Consider the following 22,317-nt stretch of genomic DNA (forward strand, 5'->3'; position numbering starts at 1 on the left):
TTTGGAAAAAGGCTGCAATGAAACAAAGAGTGAAAAATTTAAAGGGGTCTGAATACTTTCCGTACCCACTGTATCTTCTCTCTTTTTTTGCATATTATATGTGTATATGCATGTAGGCTCATGCATATCTAAGAGTTATTAGGGTGCTTCCTTGTAGCTGTCTTTTAGGTTGGGTGTTTCATTTTCATTGTCGGAATCCCATTTTATCACATCTATATAATCTGTATTTTTGTATAAAGTTAATGTTAAAATTAATACAAATTTAAATGACAAAAAACTAAATTGCTAGGACAAACTCTTAGGATATATATATATATAGAGATATAGAGATATAGATATATATATATATAGAGATATAGAGATATAGATATATATATATATATATTATTTATATATATTATATATATTATTATTTTTTTGGATGAGTATAATCATAACCAGGAATTTTTGTGAATAGGTTTATGTTATTAGCTGTAATGAAACTTTGCAGTAATGAATTGTTACCCATCCTCTCCAATTGTACAAACATTATTGAGAGTCCTTTTGTCACATGTCCATGTCATTTATGATAAATGGAAGGGGGATCATACTGTCTGAAGTTAACAGACAAAACCAGTGGATTCTTGAGCAAAAACCCATTAAAATAAAAGCCAGAATGCAAATTCATTTGAAAAATAATGTAATCGTTAGTTAACTGGTACACCTTTGAGCCTTATTTTCTGTTAGGAAAAACAGCTTCAGTGTGGTACCACTGAATTTAACTAGATTTAAACAACTGAAAACTAAAATAAGTCAACAGATTTAAAATATAGTTACAAAAATGGTCAATCTTCCCAAAAAGGCACAGGGGATGTACAGTAGCACTAGCATCCCTCTTAGGGAACATTTGCATAACTGAATAAATACATCTGCTGCTCATCAATATCAAACTGTGCCACAGTTGAAGCACGGTCATCATGCAATTACAGCAGAGTGCAGTATTGTTAATCAGTGGAAGAACACAGCACATAAATATCTCTCCAGAACATATAAAGACTAAAACAAGGATAAAAGTTTTTAAAAAGGAGAATTCTGGCCAATGTTTTATGTTAATCTTGATCACTATAAATAAGCAAGTACTTTCAATTGAATAAACCTTGACCTGAATCGGTGCAGGAAACACTGAGTAGCTGCAGCAACGTGTACAAGCTTCCACTGAGCTAAAACAGCAGTTAACGGGGCAAGTTTTAGAGTGCCTTTGTGTTTCCAGACAGACAGACAGACAGAGGGCTGCTTGCCCGGCTAAGGAATCTACCACACAGATCGACACTGCCAACCCTCCTGCTCACCAACACCAGATTGATCACACACAAAATGCATGAGCTTTAAGTACCCATGGAACGGCTGCTTTATGATTTTCACAAAAACCTGACTGAACCCTGAGCTAACAGCTAGCTCTAGAAGCTAACCAGGCAAAAAAGCTACCCACCGGCAAGAACAAGACAGGGTAGGTGAATTAAAACAATGTCTGATTTGAAAAAGCATGTTGTTGTCACACAAGGGCCCTGTTCATGTTGTACAGACATATTAATTGCATTGTGTGTCTGTTAAGAAGCACCAAGGGACTCTAAAACTTGCCGTGTTAACTTCCATTTTAGCTCAGTGGAAGCTTGTACACGTAGCTGCAGCTACTCAGTGTTGCCAGCACCAATTCAGTTTTTTTTTCTTTTCAATTGAAAGTACTTACATATTTATATCAATCAAGATGAACATAAAAATTGGCCAGAATTCTCCTTTAAGTACCATTAATCAAAACTATTAATTACAAGATTTCAAGCATATGCAGTATTTATATTTGCAAAAATGATATTCAACAACCACATTAAACCAAAATCTGTTGAGTAACGTGCAATTAATAGCATTTGGGAGAGCAGGTTCTGCACTCGCACTACACACATCTATATCAAAAGACACCTGAACCAGTTATTGCCAAAGAGTTTATCTAAATTTTATTGGAAACCGGTAATTCCAGCATCCAAGATTGATGCTCCTGTGTAATAGGACAACTGTTTAGTCTGTGCAGTGGTCATATATTTAAAATTACAAACAGCTTTGATATTAAATGCTTTTACTGTTATTTTAGGACATTAGGATATTACCCAGTCCTCGTTCCTTGCCAGTTTTAAATTGACACTGGATGACTGATCCATTTCCCCTGATGTGTCTCAAACCACTCTGAAGTTCAGCAGGTGGTAAACTTCCCAGGCAGACATTTTTAAGAGTCTCCAAATAAAATATTTGCAGCGCTTTGCAAGTTTAGCTTGCCAAAAAATTCTGATTGCACCATAAAAGCCTGTTAATCTTAACACACTAATCTCACCATCACTATCCTGACTGGAAGTACAGTAACCTCACTGCTTCACTCGGTTCTATCATATTATTCCTCTAAGCATAGTAGAATTACCTGGAAACAAGAACAAATGTTTTTTTCACAAATGTGTTACAAAGTATTGTTATTAGTGCATACAGTATGTTTAACCTTTCCCTATGTACAAATATCAGGCTTTTTTTTAAGTAGCCTGTATGGACTGTAGTTATAGTTGCCAACTAACCTTTACTGTCATTTTAGTCTAAAATGTCTACACACACACACGCTATCCAGATCGTTTATTGCTGATATTTTCCTTATCTGTCCCTTTGCTTTCAAATATTTATCCATCCCGCTACAGTTAATATGAAGTTTCTCCTCAGTGCCTTACCAGAAGGCCTCCATAAAAGTTTAATAAAACCCCTTCAAAAAAGAGAAGAGGAAATATCTACCACAGATTGAAGTCCTCACAGCTCAACTGTGCCCTCTAAGTATCTCCTGCTTTATGACACTAAAAATATGGGCCATTTTCTCTGCTTTAAAAATAGAGTAAATCTACAAAGTAAGACCCTGAACTTGCGCTATTTGTAGCTTACAGTGAAACGCCAACACAGCCATTAAATATAATGTGGGCATTTGGATCACATAGTTTGTGCAAAGAAAAGAAGAAGAAAAGAAACACCTCATTACATTCAACAAGGCCAGACCTTTGTTTTTACCAGATAGTAAAATACTTAGCTGGTAGCACGGCTATTTTCTGGTCCTCTTGGTAAAAAATAATAATTGCTTTTCCTGGAAGGTACAAACAAATTGTGTACTTGGAAATCTACAACACAGGATTAGAGCCACATGTGAAAAAATGTATTTGAGTTCAGAGTTTAAAGTCAGAATTCCGACTTTTATTTTATAAATTTTTTTAACTTAAAAAGAAAACTCAACTCTGACTTTAAACTCAGAACTTGAATAACATTTTCACATGTGGCCCCAATCCCCTTTAGTAGAAATCGGTGTTCAGTGAAATGCATCATTGCTGCTGCAGTAAAAACGGGCATTTTCAAATTTTAAGCATTGCTTTTTGGATTACATTTTTTAAGTCCATTACAGTGGGGAAGGCTTACCGACACAAGAATTCAACAAAAGAACAACTAAACTGATGGCATTGCTATACACATACTTAGTTCAGGTTTAATTGTTACTTTGAAAATGTGCATTAAATCACAGATAAATTAAATCTTGGAGAGGAAGCTCAACTTGAAAAATTAAATATCCAAAAGAGCAGTTTTCTTGAGGAATACCTAAGCTGAAGTACACACGAAAATATATCTATACAAATGCATTAAGTATGATGAGCTTTCACAGTCAGAGGAGACCTCACAGTAACAACTCACTGGCCAATGAGGAGGATGAGCTTTGTTAATCTGAATTCCTCAACTGTAACAATAACTGGACAATAATGATTCAGTCCTAAAAGGACACTTCAGTTTAAAAAAATTACCTCAGAGTTCAATGCAGCATCAACGGTGCCAATTCTAGCTTATAAATTATTAAAAATCAGAAGTCCAAAGTTAGTTTTTTCAATTTCTAATTTTTCTTCGGGGTATTTAAGAAATAGGTAATAGAAAATAAGATGATTAATTGACACACAAACATGTACTGAGCTCAGAAAGGCCAGCCATAAAGACCTGCGTGTTCAGAGAGAGTCGTTAGCAAGAGTCTCTGTAGAGAGCCAAATCTTCGCTCCATTCAGAAATTTGCTAATGGGGGTGCCTTGAAAACTGCGCCGACATAGGTTTCCCGTTGGGGTGAAAGGAAAGGAGGAGGTGAGAAAGTCTGTAGGTGTAGGGGAAGTGGCCTTAAAATACATCCTCCTTTGGCCTGACAAGGGCCTACCTGGGTTGGGGAGTGGCATGGCGCCACTGGGTCCCTTATACTGCCTGAGCTGGCTCTGCAGTATCTCAATTTCATCGACCAGTTGGGAAAGCTTGTGGTAGGCAGTGATGGGACCTCCTTTGGCAATGCAGGCTTCAGGAACCCAGCGTAGAAAGTAGAGCTTCCAGAGAGCCATGTGTGAGGGCAAGAGCAGGGGAATCAGGAGGCCCTGCTGGTCAGCAGCTCGAGAGAACCAGTCTCTGAAGAAGCGCTCTGACGGGCTTTCGTCTTTCACTGGTGAAAAATCAGGCTTCAGCTCCGACACCAGAGAGCCCCGTCGGGTCAATGTATCCTCTCCGATCTTCAGTCCATTGCGCAGAGATCCAGGCATTCCTCGCAATGTGGAACTGTAGTTTTTTTGCTGAAGGAAGGACACACATGCTTAGTGAGAATGAATTCTAACGCCAGGTTCTCAATTAGTGCATCTCCACCTGCGTTATCAAATACTCATGATGCCGAAACCTACAACTTCTTTTTTTGTGAGTGTAATAATTCACCTTCTGTGTGTTTTCTGAAGCTGCTGATGACACAAAAACTAAACGGTCCTCACAAAATAATTAAAACTGCTGACCGGCTGGATTAGTCATGTTAAATATTTACTGCCATCAGAATCTTTGTGTATTTCAGCAAAATTCATACTGTACAAAAAAAAGTAACACCTACCAGCCTGAGGTAGTTGTAGGATCAGTCAGAGGATTGAGGTGACCCATTTCAAAAATACCTACACATTTATCATTATAGATCCTAGTCTGACCTTGAAAATACAAAAGCTATTGTGCGACGAGCACCTTACAATTACTTAATTTACACACACTGATATCTAGCTTGCAAAAGAAACAGGAAAAGACAACCTCTAATAGCAAACTTAAAAAAAAAGGAAATTCCTGAGAAAAAAGGAAATTAAACTGTGGTAAAAAGTAATTGTGCATTTACAATATGAAAAAAGTACAAGGACTAGAGTTTATAATGATGGTTTTGGGTGTAGGCATGTAACCAGCACTAAAAACAGGCTACATGACCGTAAACAGGAAGGACTGGTAAAGACCTTATGCCTCTATTTAACATGACAGAAAACCATTAAACTAAGGTTGAAAGTCTACTCTGAAATGTGAGTGTTTGTTATATATCCCATGTAGTAAAAAGAGTTAGCATACAATTGCTACTGCTACCAGGAATTACCCATATAAACTTGTAGAGCTCATTGTTTTATGTACCTTTGTGCGTCTAAAGGTCTTCACTTCTCCATTCTGAACACAGGCCGCTCCTTTGCCTACGTACATGGGGTTGTTAAAGAGGGTTTGGTCTTTAGTGGAGAACTGCTGCGACCAGTCCCAAACAGGAGGGAAATACACAGTCTGCTCTTCTCCTTGAGGGATGGCTTTAGTCTTGGCAAAGTCCTGTAGAGTAAACACAAGGTTATTTTATTTGTATAATATTGTTTTCGGTATAACACTATGTACAGACTTGAGATAACAATCCAGTACATAAACAAAAAAAGACAACTGCCATGATTTGCTTTTGTCAATTCATTTAGTTACTTTCCAGACCACAGCTAAATGTGTGCTCGTCTTGGTGCATTACGTAGCACTGTTTCCTGTCAGTTATCTAACATGTACACACACACACAAGGAAATTATAGTCTTTGACATGAGACAATTCCACAAAAACATGTAGCTTGTTTACACACCATCACCTGAAATTATGACATGTGTTTTTTTATTCTTTATTATTATTTTTCATTACTTAGAATTCCTAATGGAGGCGACAGAAACTATGCACTACAGCTTTAAACAACTACCATATTTGCAAAATATCTCATATAATTAATTTAAACATATATTAAGAGGATTCTGGTGCAATCTGCATTTGCATTGCATTTGGTGCACAGCATTATTCACTGTGGTATTTCCATGTAATAGAGTTATTAAACTGAACTATATAAATTAATACACAATGGTTTGTGTGTTTATCTCACCATCAAGTGCTGAGCTCGCTGTTGGGAAGAATTGAAGAGAAAAGTACTGAAGAGTGGGATCCACATGCTGTCACTCAGTACTGTCAGATAGGCCTCTGTGAACTCAAATGCTGCTGGGTACTGGTTCATCATTTGCCACACACAGTCCAGGAACAGCAAGAACAGTGGGGACTAGGCCGAGAGAACAGAGAAAATCAAGAAGCGGTAGAGTCTTCGCATTTCTATTAGATCTAGGAGTGGGTTATTTACTGTCAAACAAATACTGTACCTCCTCTTTTTCATTCTTCTTTAAGTGGTTGCATCTGTCCAAGAAGCGATGGCCAGCCATCACCCACTCCTTCTGCACCAAACTCTGAAAGCCAACGAGGCTGCGATAATGAGGGTCCAACATGAGCTGCACCAAGGAGGACACTACACAGTTCAGATCTCTGTCTTCCTCCTCTGTACAAGTAGATCAAAGAAGAAACCAAAAGATTAAATAGGTCGTTGCAAGGCAAGCACTTCAGAGGACACTCTGATGGCTAAAATATGGCAATGTTTGGAATTTAACCACAAATAAATTTTACTTTGGCTGGTGTGCAACATGTGATTGAAGTCAAGCATTGGTACAATATCACAATTAATGAAATAAGAAAATCAGAAGTTAAGTTCACCATCAAGCACAATACAGTAAAGTAAAGAAATGCTGTAGCTCTGCGAAACACTGGCTTGAAACTGTGAGGCTTGCACTCAAAATAATACGGGGACTAGTGTTACTAAAGAAAAAAGTTTTACCTTGAAGAATGACTGAAGCATTCTTTCCATCCAAGTAGTACACTATATCAGCTGAATGTTTTAGGAAAGCCCTTGAGTCACAAACGGAGCATAAATGTTAACCAATTTTGAAAAACATGTAGTACTATTTTCTAAGTTACCAGCTTAGTACGGTGTACCAAAGAAAAACAGCAGTGTCTTGGCAAGATATAAACTTCGTAGGCTACTAATTACACAGGCAAGCAGACCATTGATTTTGAGGCATAATAATCATGCTGTAACTAATCTCATGAGCGTAAATTTATAAAAAACACTACAGAAATATACATAAAATGTACTTCCATAGATACATTATTGGATGTGTAATGAATGTAATGAGTGTAAATGCATCTTAAATAAAACAATTCAAAAGTAATAAAAGATGTTCATGCAGGTAGGTTTTTTTCTAAAAGGGTAACAGAAATATTGTGAAAGACCGCAAAATATTTCAATTTTGGCACTTAATAAACTACACTGTTTATAACAATATACATTTATAAAGAGCTATCATGCAGCTTTAGGTTGTTTACATACCTGACATACTCCAGCCATCGTGAGTTTTCAATTGATGATAGCCACCTCTCTTCTGACTCCTCAAAAGGATCTGCACACAATTAAAAACAGTTAAACATGCCTACAAAACAATACAAAGCATGTCAAGAAATCCTTTCCATTTCTTAAAATAAATGTGCATTGAGATATATTGCACACAAAAGGTGTATGGATACTTGCAGGGGTTATCAACCGCTACTATTGAAAGTGTCATTGAGGCTCACCTATGACACAGATTTGCCTGACTTTGACAAAGGCAATCTGGATGTCCTGGATGTTAGGCAGAGACTTGTCTAGATCACACTGGACAACTTCACTGCGCTGTGGGTGGCTTTTTGTGATGGCGGTGAAGACCCTTCCACAACACAAGACATCAATGACTGGGTTAAGGATGTCTTAAAACAGCTAAAGCAACATCTCAGCAATACATCATTTGTATATTCAGAACATTAGCATAACCGGCTTTATCACCAAAAAAACGTTAAAAAAATATATGTTCAGTAAATATCAATATTTTATCATTCATCTGCTGCAATTGAGATTGTGTTTGCCGTTATTGAATTACAGTGTGAAAGTGCGAAAGAGAGTAGAAACAACACATTTAATACATGTTCTGAATCTGAATAAAGTAGAGGAGTTTGGTATACTTTTGATAGATCTTCCTCTGCTGCAATGGATCATTAATGCTGGCCATGCGGACAAGAGCACTTCCATTTGGGTGATTCCAGCACCAGAGCTACAAGGTAGAATGGACATAAATCAGTACTCTTATCAATCAAGGTGGAAGCTACTAAGAACCAACAGCTAATGATTACAAATTACTCCATTGTTGGCCCCTGAGTGTGCTAATAAAAAGCGTTATAGGCCTAATAACAAATAATGGAAAGGAACAAGAGAAGTATTCCTAAGCAAAGTTAGACAACCAGCCCACGTTAAATGGAGATGTCAGAAAACTCACTGGGATGCGCTGATCAGTGAAGAATATGGAGTACTGCTTTAGATCCTGGTCTGCCAGAGAAACTGGGACCACAATGTACTCTGGAAGACTAAAAAGAAGAGTGAATGAAAGACTGGTGTTACACAGAAATCAAAGACAGGGCACCATTAAAAAAAAACGAAAAATAAATCTAAGAAAAAGTATTTTCATGTTTCCCACAACCTCCAATCTTAGTCAGAAAATGAAGGACGTCCTAATGAACATTTAGGCCATATATTATAGCACTTATCTATGCTCAACCTTTTCATGTGAATAAGCTAAGTATGTTGTTTCATGCTGACATACCATAATATTGTACTAATGGTCCTACAAGCCTTGGTTAATGTACTGTAAATAGCTAGTTTACTCTGTACTTGCTTTGCCTGTCCCAAATATCAAAGATGGTGAGTATTCGTATTTAGCAGTAAGTTTTGCTGTGTTTGAGGGAAAGCTGAATCATAGTGTACCTTAAGTATTGTTTTCGCCCCATGGTGCAGTTTGGTGCAAGCTAGTATGTAATTTTAAGTCTTTTCTCAAACTCCACATAAAACACTGTACAGTCCTTACTTTGAAACCTACCATGATGTCACCGCTGAACTGAATAGCACAGATTGTCTAAAATAGACTTACATTTACCAAGACATTCACAGAGCTATTTTTCCTTAAGTCAGTCATGATGCAGGGAAAAAAAGCTTACAGGGTAAATATACTTGCCAAAACAAACCAGGTATGAGTAAAGGGCGACATTTAGAGGGTCCGTAACAACTAAGGCTAAGTGAAGGTGCTACAGACATACTCCGCCTACGATAACTATCATAAAACAAACAAGAGATGAAAACCTTAATGAGATGACAAAACTCTCATTGATGGAGCACACCCTCCACTCTGATGCCCCAGTTCTCTTGATCTCCCGATCCCAGTCTGATGGACGGTCAAAAATGGTGGTCCTTAATCCTCCTCGAGGGGTGGAACCATTGACGTGCTCTTCTGGAAATAAATAAAGATTATTTCTAGTGCCTAACGCGGAGAAATTAAACATGGATAGTCAAATTTGAAAGTGATCCTTTTTCAATGTGGTAAAAGAGGAAAATAACCGTTTACGATCATATTTTAGAAGGAATCAAAGAAGTATAGCATGCTAGACACATACCTTTAGATGCATGGTATCGCCGTCCTTGATACTCAAAGCCAAACAGCAGTTGAAGATCAGCTGGATGGGAATAGTGGGCAATAGCAAGGCAAACCTAGAATAGAAGGAAATTACTTTAATGGGACATGCGAAACATATTTAGAATGGAGGAATCAATTACCTTATCTGCCTTGATAATTTGTATCATCACAACTATTCAGCTTTAAAACTCTGGTACACTCAAGAGCGTTAAAATTAGGTACATTCTTTAACCATACAAACACAATGGAAACCTGAGAAACAAAATATTTAACCAAAATCCTACTGCTCTGGGTTTATAGGACTGAATCTTCCTGTTGCTCCACTAGAATCACACAAAGCAGTCCATTCAGTAGTCAAGCTGTGAATAACATGAGGACACAGAAAAGGCGCGTGTGTGCGTGTGTGTGCGTGCATGCTTCCAACTCTGTAATTTCCTATGGCAAAATGAGCTATTATAGGTTGGATAATTCCATATGTCACAAAGAAAAAAAGAACTGCGCCTCATTTTAGGTACACGTTGTAATTACATGCAGGAGTGAGAGAGGGCAGACTCCTTTCTAGTTTGGGTGCTATACATAATCATTCTTCCCTATTCTGGTGTAAGCACTAGAATACATAAAATAAGGGAAAAGTGCATTTTGAAAAAAATTCAACTGTAACTTGTAACAGTTGTGGTGGTCATGAGACAGACCAATGCAGTGCCATACTTTAATGCAGTTTAATCCAAATGTATGTGCTATGGAGCTCCATGTCCCCCAAAACCTACTCACAATTGCTCCTAGGTGACATGGGAGATCAGACATGTGACTATGTATATTCCCATTCATGTCCATTTCACTGGCAAACTGTAGAGATGTACAGCTGCCTTACCCTTGTAGGTCATGTAGAGAGCGTGCAGGTAGCCAAGAGCTCTTTAAGACTTTGGTGCGCATAATACACAAATACAAGTCTATTTCCAGGCCTTCTACAACTTCAGATACCACAAGGATTTAAATGCAACATATGTGCTCACAGAGCGTGAGTGCTGAACGTTTGTTTTCAGTTGGTTAAGAGGTAACTATCAAGCAATCCCATGGACCCAGGGCATGTTCTGTTGAAGGTGACAATTTCCATGTTAGATTTTGCCTTTTAAAAAGGGCTCGTAAGTCTTTGTAAATTTAGTCAAAACCTGAGTTGCTGCTAGTTACCCGTTGCAGTTCAACCCACCACACAATTGACAACATGGCCTTTACGGCTGCATGACAGTTGACCACAATGTCTGTTCTTATTCTATTGTTTTAGTTGGGTTTAGAGTGAAAGCCTCTACACAGCTGGTCACTGTATCTGCTTGACAAGGATTTCCTTTCAAAAAGGAGAATTTCGGTTGATTCCAACATGTAGCTCTTCTTGCAAATTTGGAGTGCTGTCTGTAGAGAGAAAAACAAAAACAATCTGTGCTGCAGTGCCAACACCGTGTTTTCCTTCTGCTAGCGTTAGCACCCAACAGGCTTCAACAGGGCAAGTTTTAAATGTGTTTTCAGCCTCTTCACATGGTCAAAATGTCATTAAAAGTGTCTACCCATGTGAAATGATTCTTTCTGAGTGAACACAGGGAATCTGACTGATGTAGATGTGAAAGAAATGCATGAAAGTTGTGCTAAATCTGCACTGTTTACCTACCTCCTGTGTTGGTACTCCAGGAGTGCTTAGGGACCGTCTAAAAACTACAACACAGAAAAGAGATACCAACATATTTTCATAAATAAGCATATGCTTTTTCTTTTTTAAGTAAGTGCTATAGTAAAACTAGCAGGAGACAAGTTATGACTGAGGCACGTGCGGAGACATTGCCTTATTTATTCATTAAAATGATAGCTTACATATCTTTTTTTTGGTCTCTTTTTTTTTTTTTTAGACAGTCCCTAAGCTCTCTTACTGCCCTCTCAACACAGGAACCAAACACAGCTGAATTAGCAAAACCTTCATGCATTTCTTTCACATCTACAGCAGTCAAATTCACTGTGTTCACTTGGAAGGAATCACTTCACATGGGTGGGAAATTTTAATGACATTTTGAACATGTTTGAGCCTAAAAACACGTTTAAAACTTGCCATGTTTTAGCTTGTTGGGTGCCAACGCTATCAGGAGGATAACAGTGTAAGCAGCCCTAATTGAATGGCTACTATACAGATGTTGCTGATTTACAGGCCCGTCAACTACGCTCTAATCAGAAGAATGAAACATCTGTCCATCTGATCTCTTTGTGCAGGAGATGAGTCAGAGTCACGCTGCCAGTTGATCCTACAATCAGGATCATTCTCAGTTTCCTTGCCTTGAAGAAGCATTGTTCTCAATGTGTCTTATTCATTGTTTGGCTAATGACCACACTGAAAATGCCTTTTAAGTAGTTAGTTGTTCTGTTCAGACGGAGGGTGACAGAGTGGCAGATCAAAGTTGGTACGGTATAAATATCCTTGTTGCTGAGGAAGTGGTCAAAGCACTGAAACGGAGAGTGTGTGTATGTAGCAAGCTCAAACAGTCAGGAAAGGAAAAGTTGGTCCGCAACAACAAGGAAATGGATAGGGGGAACTGAGAAAAGGGAAATACATGGGTAATACTAACCAATAGTCATTTGGATACAGGCAGGTAGTTTTTGGCATTTCATATATTTGACCACATCCATTTAGTCTGCTCAAGACCGACCTAGACCTAAAGTTGATACGAGTCTGACAAGGATTATTCCAATTCTGATTTTATATCAAACTGATTTCCGTATCACTCACCTTTTTGGCACTCTCAGGCCCAGCCTCGTCAAAGCAGAACCTAATGATGCGCAAGTCTTTGCAATAGAGGATGAGCTCTGTCGGGTTGAACTTCAGCTTCTGGTTTGACCCCAATACTTTCTTCTTCCCCTTTGTATCATTTGCTGAGAGGAACAAACAAAAAATATGACTGCAACTTCCTCTAATGTAGATGTCAATGCTAAGCTTGGCTTTGCCTACAAGCTAGCATGACATGGGTTGTATCAATGGATGTCTTGGGATTTAAAATGTATATGTTATATATAGATAGATAAGAGCTTATTGACAACTAGCTTTAAAATGGAGCTACAGCCTGTTAAAGACAGTAACGTTGGCCAAGATTACCAGCGGTACCGCGGTTTTCTTTGGGTTAAAAGTTCAATGTCTGTATTTTATGAATCAATAGATCTTTCAAATGAAGACCAATTTGAATAGGAAAAGTAGTTTTGGCCCTAATTATTAGAATTAGTAATAATAATAAAGTTGTCTTTAGTAACCAAGACAGGTCAAAAACAAGCTGGATGAAACAAAGCCTCATGCTTCATCACTGTAACACAACAAACCTGTGCTCTGGGCAGTTGGCCTTGCAGGGTCAGCAATCGACAGCAACGCGATATATATAAACACGACTAATCCCAGCCAGGCTGCACTGCCACTAAACACTGCCTTAGCTGTTACATCACTTGTTATCAGATTGCTGACCAGGAAAGACCAACAAATGAGACCAGTCAACCAAGCGGTCAAAGATTAATTAGGGAGCCAATCTATCTTTAATTCTGATTGTAGCTCACTTTTGTAAAATGACAGATGGAAGGATGCTAAATGTTTGTTGTGAAACAGCCAATTGAGTAAGAGACTAAGCAAAATGCTAACATTAGCTTGCTTGTATTAATACCGTTAGGAAAATTATAGTTGGGGTATTCTGGCTACTGATTAGATGAAATGATACATTTTGAATTAACATTATGGGCTCTGGTAACAAGAAATACACATTCAATTCGATAGGTTAATGTCAAACATGACAATAGCAAACCTGGAGAAAACAAAGTTAAGGTTTTGCCATGCATGTTATGAAACACTAAATGTACCCGTTACTACTTGCTCCAGACAGGTGAGGGGGATGTCGTGTTCTCCGAGCAGGAGGTGGGACAACTGGGATTTCTGTGGTAAAGGCAAACAACAACTAGTATGTGTGACATTCTGTGGACATTATGTTTCACCATAACTCACTGAAATATTACCTAATACACTGGTGGGTAGACAGAGTTTATCCGCTCAGACTGAATAATGATCACGTTCTGTTTATTATGGCAACACATTCCACACAGCTGGAAATGACGTCTGTTCTTTTACTTCTTGTGCGATACCACCAACAATGCAGTGCAGGAAAGTACACATATTTTCCTTCCTCCCTGTCAGCTGCACTGCATATACAAATATGGCTAAGGAAATAGAAGTATTGAAGCTATTCTGCAGTATGCTGTTGCCTGGTGCCACCAATAGATTTCCCTAATATAACTATAACCATAGAGACCATTCTTTGTTTGAAGCCTGATAAAACCCACACTTTAACCCTCATGTTGTCCTCGGGTCAAATTGACCCGCTTTTTTCATGTCAATGTTCTTTTCCCTACCCAATTGTAAGTACCCAAAATAACATGATTGATTCCACACACAACGCTCTTTTGCAAATACAAATCTCTACTTTCATTAATTAGTTTGGGGTGTATGGCTTATTCAATGTAATAGCATTTGAAAAAAAAAACATTGAAGTGGTTTTGACAAAGTATTGAGTAAAAGTTGGCATATTCCAGTCTGTGATTATCCATCAACATACATTCCTTTAATTTTAATCAAAATAATTCCTAATTTCTGCTTTTCTAAATCAAACATTACGTATATTTTCCTATAAATGAGGTTTATTGACCCCGAAAAAAAACCCAAAACAACTGTACACTAACATAAATAAGTTAATGTTACGTAGAGTTGAAAACGTCAATAAAAGTGACAAACCATGAAAAAATGCGTCGAAAGTGTTGAAAAAGGAACAAAAATGTAAGAAAAAGTTCATAAGAAAAGAAATTGATAAAAAGCATCAACAAAAGTGTTGATTTTCAATTTTGAGGGTAAGACAACACAAGGGTTAAAAAAATGCATGAGGAATTTACAAAAAGTTGATTTTGCCAGTCTGTCATGACATCAGACCAACATCCTTACATTTTTTACGTCTAAGAATGATTAAATATCCACAACAGCACATTTTGACTGATTTAAGGTCAGACTACACAAATACCTGTTTAGAAGGGGCATCTTGAGGGATGAAAGAGACCTTAAAGTTGGTGCATATCAACTTCCCCCAAAGGTCATCCTGGCTGCTTTCAGCGCTGATGCATTTCCTCACAAAGTTTACCTCATTAACTACTATCTCCCCTGGTGACAAACAAACGACAGAGAAAAAGATGCCACTAAAGTTGAAGGAAGAATACATAAAGTGAAAATTACAAATAAATAAGATTACGATTAATTGTCTTAGCTTTGAGTTTCTGAACATACCAGTAATTGCCAGTCTATATCTTTTATGAGTAAAACCCATAACACCCTTATCTCTTAACATGACCACAAATCATTAATGTTTATATAAAAAGTTGCCGCAGGGATATTCAAATTATGACAACTGGGGCAGCAGTGGAGTCGTACGGACGTATTCACATCAAAAGGACTGCCTCAGAGCAGCATGTAGCAAATGCAAAGCATTATAAAAACAAGTAGCCTGAAACCAACATGAAATCAGTTTAGCAGCCCTTTAGCAGGTACTCAATTAAAATTCTCATGTCAACCTCAACATTTTTTTAATCGCAAGATTAACGTTCTTTTTGGCCTAGCAAACTTTGCAGTTTGTTCAAATGCTGTTGCAACAACTACTAACGTTAGAAAAACTACAAAACCACACCAGACATAGCTAGACCGGAAACAAAACAGGCCCGCCGCACACACTTGTTTGGGCTTGCGAGCCGACCAAAGAGCAGTAACGTTACGCTTTAAGTGAATGGCGAGCGCGAGACGGCAAAATGGACGCCAATAAGATTCTGGATAGAAGGTTTACTTTCTAAAAGTTGCCAAATGATTCAATTGACCAGACCAAAGTGATCTGTGTGTTCAGTCGTTGTGAACTGAGCTATCATCGGAGAACGTCCTGTCTGAAATATCACTTGATGGCCAAGCACACAGCTGATTCACAGTGTTACATTGTGGGAGAGATTATTTGCTCCAAGTGAGAATGTTACGTGTGAAACAGAACACTACAGTAGGCTGTATGCCAGTGTTGTTTTCACACCAAAAAAAACATTTGCACAAAGCAAGCCGATCCACTTGTCCATGTTGATAAGAGCATTAAAATGAATAAAAAAAAAAAAAGGTACAAAAAGAAATCAAGGGACATTCAGAATAGATAAAATGTGCGAATAATTGTGATTAATTGCAAGTTAACAATGAAATTAATGTGATTAAATATTTTAATGGTTTGACAGCACTAGTTTTTACTTCAAATAGCAAACAATGTAACACACAATACAAAGGGTGCGAGCCACTCCCATGAGGCTCCCAAATGAATTGCTCAGGCCAAAACCAGAATAAAACACTAAAATGAAGGCTTTCTTGTTGCTCTAGTTTTTTTTTTAACTCACTACACCAAGACTTTTGTGCCATAATGGGGAAATATCCATTGATTGGCACAGCTTGAGAGAATTAGGGATTCCTTACGTTAAACAAATTAAAAATGTTATACAGCAATTGTTTCTTAAAAAAAAAAAAAAAAGTATCTTTCCACAATTGAGAGGTGGAAATGATGTAGTGATGTAAAGATATAGTGGAGTAATGTCATCCTGAGCTGATTAACAAAGTCACATTACCTCAGTGTGTGGTGTAAATTTGAGCTTCTCTGCTCTTTTTATTGATAGCCAGCCCGACTGTGCATGCGGCCGTGAAAAAAAAAAAAGTCACTTATTTGGGGACAGTCTGCAAAAGCCGTGGGGGGAAACTATTTAATTTTAGTATTTCAAGTACAGACACTTTAAAAGCTATAGTGCATATTTCCTGTCGTCCCCACCCCCATGAGGAATTCTATGTAATGCCAACAAAACTGTTGGCTTGTCCACATAATACAAGCCCTACCCCCCTTTCCTCCACGTAGTTGCTAGTAGCCAAGGAGGACACGGAGGATTTAAAAAAACAAGATGGACTCTTCTGAAAAGGTAATTATCTTCACTCGAGTTTCTACGCGGGAAACATCACCTGATGCCACAATCTTCTGAACATAGCCATACTGAGAAATACAGAGAGTTTTGTGGAGCGGAGTCTTAATTAGCTTTGTAGCAACTCATTTGGCAATAGCTTGAATGTAACGGATGTTTAATAATATCAAAATGTTATGCACTAAAGCTTTTATATATTTATAGAATGTGAGAGAGATGTCCAAGATATCTAAAAATGGCAATGACAGAAACTGAACAAGCATCTGATTATGTATCAAGCAATAAGTAAACATTTATTTGTGATGTCAACTATTCTCAGGATTATGCAAAAGATAGACTTACCTTGAATTAACTTGGGCTCCAACTTTTTAATAGGCGGTTCAATAGTTTTCTTCACATCAGTCTGGAGAAAAAGCAGAAGTTAAATCAGATTTAGTTACACAATAGTCTCGCATTGCCAGACCTTCCTCCACATGACTGGAAGGTCTGGCTAGTCCACACAACATTACGGGATAAGAGAAAAACGTGCTCTGGTTTATGGGCATTTGTTTTAAACTAATCACAATCGTTTTGGGCGGTGCTATACACTGGATGGAGCAATAGTGCTCTGCATGTGTACATTTAAACGTCGTTTGAGTTGTGCAAAAGTAAATTTAGATTGGACATACAGTCTTGCTAGCTATCTGGATGTACTCTGCAGAGATCTAAGGAGCAGTTAACCATAGTCCCCATAAAATCAACAGGAGTTTAGAATGCCAACACTAAGAAAGCGGAAGGTAACTGACATCCTGCTGAAAATAAGGGACTTCCAGCAAAACCTCTGGCAGCACCGTAACAATCCCGTAAATGAAACTTGATATACTAGCTAAACACTAGCATTTCAAATGGTTAATGAATAATAGCAAAAATATCTCATTACAAGGTTGAGGTGCTAGAAAATGACCACTCATATGTATTGCAGTGTAAACACAGCATGAAAATAATTGTATTTAAAGCTATAGTATAGTAAGAATTTTAAATAATGACACTAAAACTGTTGGTGCGTCCACACGATCAGCGCGTCCCCTCCTCCACGCTGTTGCTAGTAGCCAAGGAGGGACATGGAGGATTAAATAAAAACATTGATAGTATTATATGAATACAATGGTGTCATGTCCCTCAACCAGCGTATTTCTACCTAATTTCCCTCTCCAAAATTACTTCAGAAGAGTAGTCACAGCGCTTACTTGCTATGGTGTTTGTAAAGCATTAAAGTTCAGAAAAGAATGGTTCACATCAGAAAAGATCCTTTTTCATTTTCTATGTAGATGCACTCCCCTACAAAATCACCACAGTAGTCGAGAATGATTATTTCCAAATAGAGCTATTTATGTCATCTTTTAAAAATTACTCTTTTTTCTTATTGCTATATTTTTTTTTTGCAGAAAAAAAAAAAATGCAATCTACGTTTTTTCCCCAATATAGTACAGCCCTATTTCCTGTTACATAAACAGTTACAACATGCAGTAAGCAACTGGTTCAGTCTGTTTATAGAACTAGAGGAACCAAAAGATACACAGCAGTCAACTATCAATTTAATTTGACACATTACATTGTACAGAGAGAAAAGGCCGTTACCCAGGTGGTTTGGAGCTTCCTTTTTGCTTTTTCTTGCAATGCCTGGTGAAAATATCCTTTAGGCATGGAAGGGCACTGTCTATTTGTGTTCAGCCTAACAAACCACTCTATGCAGGGCCTTGCGGTCTTGTTCGGTGCTTTCTGTAGTAGAAAGTGATGTTACCCATCAGAACACTCCCAATGATGCAGGAGTATAAAATTGCTCCGTATTTTAGGGGATACAGGGGGCTACACCCCAGGCGTCTGAGGTAAAACCATCTCTGCCTTGCCTTTCTCACCACTGAGTCAGTATGCAGCACCCAGGTCATGTACTTTAAACTGTCCAGCCTCTCCACCGAAGACCTTTTGATATTAAGCGGGGCGTAGTTCCTTCCCTGCTTCTTACCAAAGTCCATTATCACCGCTTTTGTTTTGCTGACATTCATGAGTACTAGGTTGTTGTCCTGACACCAGCAGGACAGACCCTCTACTCCTTTCAAGTAGGCCTGTTCCTTGGTGTCTGTGATCAGGACACAGCTGTGTGGTCAGCAAACTTGATGATGGTATATAATAATAATAATAATAATAATAATAATAATAATAATAATAATGCTATAAAGCCCTAAATAGTGTGCACACTTGCAGATACAGTAACAGTCTATAAGCGTTTGGACATTCATGTATTTTTCCATTGTTGGCTCTACTCCAGTGCACTAATGAATGACTATGACGTTAAAGTGCTGACTTTCAGCTATAAGAGTGTATGGGTTTGCAGAGTAGAGAATCGTAGCATTTTTTACACTTTGGGCTATGTATAAAAGGGCAACAGTTTTGAATCTAGTTCATTAGATGTGGGTGTCAATATCTTTAAATTAAAATTAAAAGTTAAAACATTAACCGCAAAGATATAGCTTTTTTTTTAATCCAATGTGCTGGAGTACACAGCTAGCAGAAGCCCAAATACTACATTGTTCACGAAAAAAACACATTGAAGTGGTCAGAGCCTATTTTGTTAAATAAGCTAAGTGCTGGCACTTCCAAACATAAAATGCATCCCCTCAGAGAGTGTAAAGACCATTCATGAAAACTGAATCTGCATTTAGTACAGCATTAATATTCTCGGATTAATGTGCAATCACTACAATATGTTGAGTGCGTCCTAGATTGGAAGCTTTTACCTATACAAGTAATTACCATTTTTTTTTAATTTACAGTTTGCAATTGTTATGTGGTTATTACCAAGACCAGAGTATGTGCATGACCATATAATGATGTTGTACTCGAATACATTAAATTGACGCATTATTGTTTTTAAATGAAATGACAATGGAATATTTTTTTTTATCTTAATACAAAAACACTTCCCACCACTAGTCTTGACTTTGCCAGTACAAATACTAGTTTAGTTTGTTGCACCAGCGTCTTTAGGCAAACGCTTTGACTTACTGTTTGGATCAGTGCAAACAGGCAGGCCTACTTATTCTCCTTTTCAAAACGGTATCCGATTCCCGATACAAGTTCACTTCTCCAGATTAAACATCGATTTGGTAGCTAATTCTAACCAGTAACATTTCTCTTGACTAACTTTGAAAACGGAGAGCAAAGGAAATCTGTTTCAGTTTCTTCATTTCCCTTAAAGCGGTGCACCGTTTCAAACTAAATATTAAAACTTGATTTTATAGTTTGATGACTCCGACCAACACAGCAAAAAGTCAGTAGGGCTGCAAACAGACTGTGACTCTTTTTCGGGCTTTCCTTTCATCTTGACCATAGTTCACTTATCAACTTTCTTTCTGCAACACCAGTCACGAGTCACGACAACTTCAGACCAAATGAGTTCAAATTATTGGACACTGTATCTTATCGTGACCATCCACCGTGAAAAGTTAGCTACATTTGTTGTTGTCAGTCACAATTACTAAACGTTACATACCTGTACAGGAGGAAGATAGCACTTGAAGGTTGGTTTCGTCGGTTTGAAAGAAAACATTGTTTATGTTCTCCCTTTCAGGGCGCTTGGCTGTTGCCAGTGGGGGAAAACAACTCTAAATGAGCCGTCAATAAAGTTTAGGTCAGCCCTTAGCTGAGTATATCCGACACGTCCGTGTGTAACGTTGAAATATTCATCGAGACAGCCTGCGAGCGATGGTACTCTTCGATAAACAGTCAAGTAGCAGATTACGCTAGGTGGTTAAAAGAGTTGACAGAAGTTAACGTTGAGACGTTGGCGTTAGCTTGGTTAGCTAACTGGCTAGCATTAAATTCTACATTAACTTTATAAATGCCGTTTCCACGCAAAGATAAAACAAACGAAAAAGTATGTAGAGGCGCCCGTTGTGTGCCTACATTTTCTTTCCACCTGTTACCGTATTAGTTACCCTCAGTGACTTCCTGAATGTCTAACTAACGCAGCCAAACGCAGGACCTGATGCTGTAAAGGACTTAGCGTTAACGGCCATGTCTATAAAGAGCCGAGGTCCAGCCCTACTTCCGGGTTCCGCTGTTGAGCTATATTTCTGTACCGAGAAATTCTTTTATCAAAGTTTCTGATAAGCTGAAACAGGACACTGGGGTGTTCTGCAAGTATTCTTAGCCAAACTGATGTGCACTACTATACGTTATCGTGAATAGTGTTAGCCTTGTCATTAAAAATATAAAACGACGATTATTTTGTCAGCATTCATGAAGTATGCCACCCATGGACTACAACTCCCATGAGACATCGACAGCTTTAGAGGCTTACGGTTGTGACTGTCGGTCAGTCTTAAGTTTTCCAAGATTTCACAACATACCAGCTTGCTGGAAAAACAAAATCACATTCATAAAACTATAATTATGTATTTCAATATGTGACAGATTATCTAGATAAAACTACAATTTTACACAAATCAAAGACATTGCGTAAAACAAACGGTAGCCTACCCTTAACCAACTATAACAACAGCGCATTAGCAACGGAAGGACCTCAACACGGGCACATGAAGAAAAGGCCTTAATGATAATCTATAATGTGGAAGCATATCTATCTATCTATCTATCTATCTATCTATCTATCTATCTATCTATCTATCTATCTATCTGTCTGTCTGTCAATTGTAGGCTAATCAAACCTAAAAAGAAAAATGAACCCAACACAAGATTAACTTTATGCTGATATTTCAGACAAAACTATCACCTCATCATTTAGAATTACATTTAATTTACTAAATAGTATGCACTAGATGGCACTATTGGCTCATTAGAGCCATTGGGCTGTGTACTGAACAAGGTATGGTGCTTGCAATTGGAAAATTGTATTATTCTATTATATTTAGTAAGTATCATGTTTGTTCTCACACAAGGTAAACTAACAAGGTACAATGCATAAGGTAAGACCTTAAACATAATGTATTAATATATGCATACTACCACAGGAAACTTAGTTTAACCAACTTTCCTGCATGTCATTTTTTTCACACACTCAGAAAGCAGCCTCAGGAGACATATCTAGTCTACTGGTCTCGCCTACACAGGATCAGTGGCGGACAACTGACAACTGGCAGAGTAGAAAGTGGCTGGCATGCATGTTTGCTCGTGTTATACTTACCACATCTATTACTGTCTGGCAAATTCCTTGTATGTGAAAACCTTCTTGGTGATTGAGCCTACCCAATTCTGATTCTGAGACGTGGAAACACTGTTTTATTCAAATTCAGATGACAAATTCGGGGGGAATAATATTTAATCATACAAGTGAATTCTCAAGCAATTAAAATTTACTGTAAAGGTATATTTAGAATATTGCTTGATATGACTACAGCACACACACTCACACACACACTATGTGTCTACTGTACAAAGGCAGCCTGTTAGACAGGTTACACCCAGAGAGTTGAGCCTCAGTCTGATGGATACCAGTGCCACCCATGCACTTTAAAAGGCCTTTGAGTTGCATTTTGTATTTGTCTG

The 22,317-nt window shown here is 37.9% G+C and overlaps 1 protein-coding gene across 3 annotated transcripts; it reads right to left on the bottom strand.

Moving 5' to 3' along the window:
* Nucleotides 1-2,317: 2,317 nt before the first annotated feature.
* mtmr10 (myotubularin related protein 10) lies at nucleotides 2,318-20,867 on the bottom strand. Of its 3 annotated transcripts, none has more exons than XM_034870758.1 (16): nucleotides 20,303-20,867; nucleotides 17,116-17,176; nucleotides 14,817-14,953; nucleotides 13,612-13,684; nucleotides 12,506-12,648; nucleotides 9,722-9,815; nucleotides 9,411-9,555; nucleotides 8,554-8,641; nucleotides 8,243-8,331; nucleotides 7,820-7,950; nucleotides 7,578-7,647; nucleotides 7,026-7,096; nucleotides 6,520-6,692; nucleotides 6,252-6,422; nucleotides 5,491-5,673; nucleotides 2,318-4,637 (listed from the first exon to the last, which is right to left on the bottom strand). In XM_034870758.1, the coding sequence occupies exons 1-16, from the start codon at nucleotides 20,357-20,359 to the stop codon at nucleotides 4,038-4,040; spliced, it is 2,286 nt and encodes a 761-aa protein (XP_034726649.1). In that variant the 5' UTR covers nucleotides 20,360-20,867; the 3' UTR covers nucleotides 2,318-4,037. The 3 variants fall into 3 exon arrangements, with proteins under 3 accessions (XP_034726649.1, XP_034726648.1, XP_034726642.1); XM_034870757.1 differs by having other exon boundaries at nucleotides 2,318-4,634; nucleotides 9,411-9,558; XM_034870751.1 differs by having other exon boundaries at nucleotides 9,411-9,558; nucleotides 20,303-20,866.
* Between the last annotated feature and the right edge of the window lie 1,450 nt (nucleotides 20,868-22,317).

Source organism: Etheostoma cragini, chromosome 1 (assembly GCF_013103735.1).
Source record: "Etheostoma cragini isolate CJK2018 chromosome 1, CSU_Ecrag_1.0, whole genome shotgun sequence".
Classification (NCBI taxonomy): Eukaryota; Metazoa; Chordata; class Actinopteri; order Perciformes; family Percidae; genus Etheostoma; species Etheostoma cragini.

Bases quoted from the DNA above. Each gene is read 5' to 3' on its own strand.
- mtmr10 (XM_034870751.1), bottom strand. From the start codon at position 20,359: ATGTTTTCTTTCAAACCGACGAAACCAACCTTCAAGTGCTATCTTCCT. The intron at 8,642-9,410 runs GTTTTCATCTCT...TCTTCTTTTTAG, and splicing joins AGTTTTGTCATCTCATTAAG to TCTTCCAGAGTACATTGTGG. The intron at 6,693-7,025 runs GTAAAACTTTTT...CTACTTGTACAG, and splicing joins TGCTTCAGTCATTCTTCAAG to AGGAGGAAGACAGAGATCTG.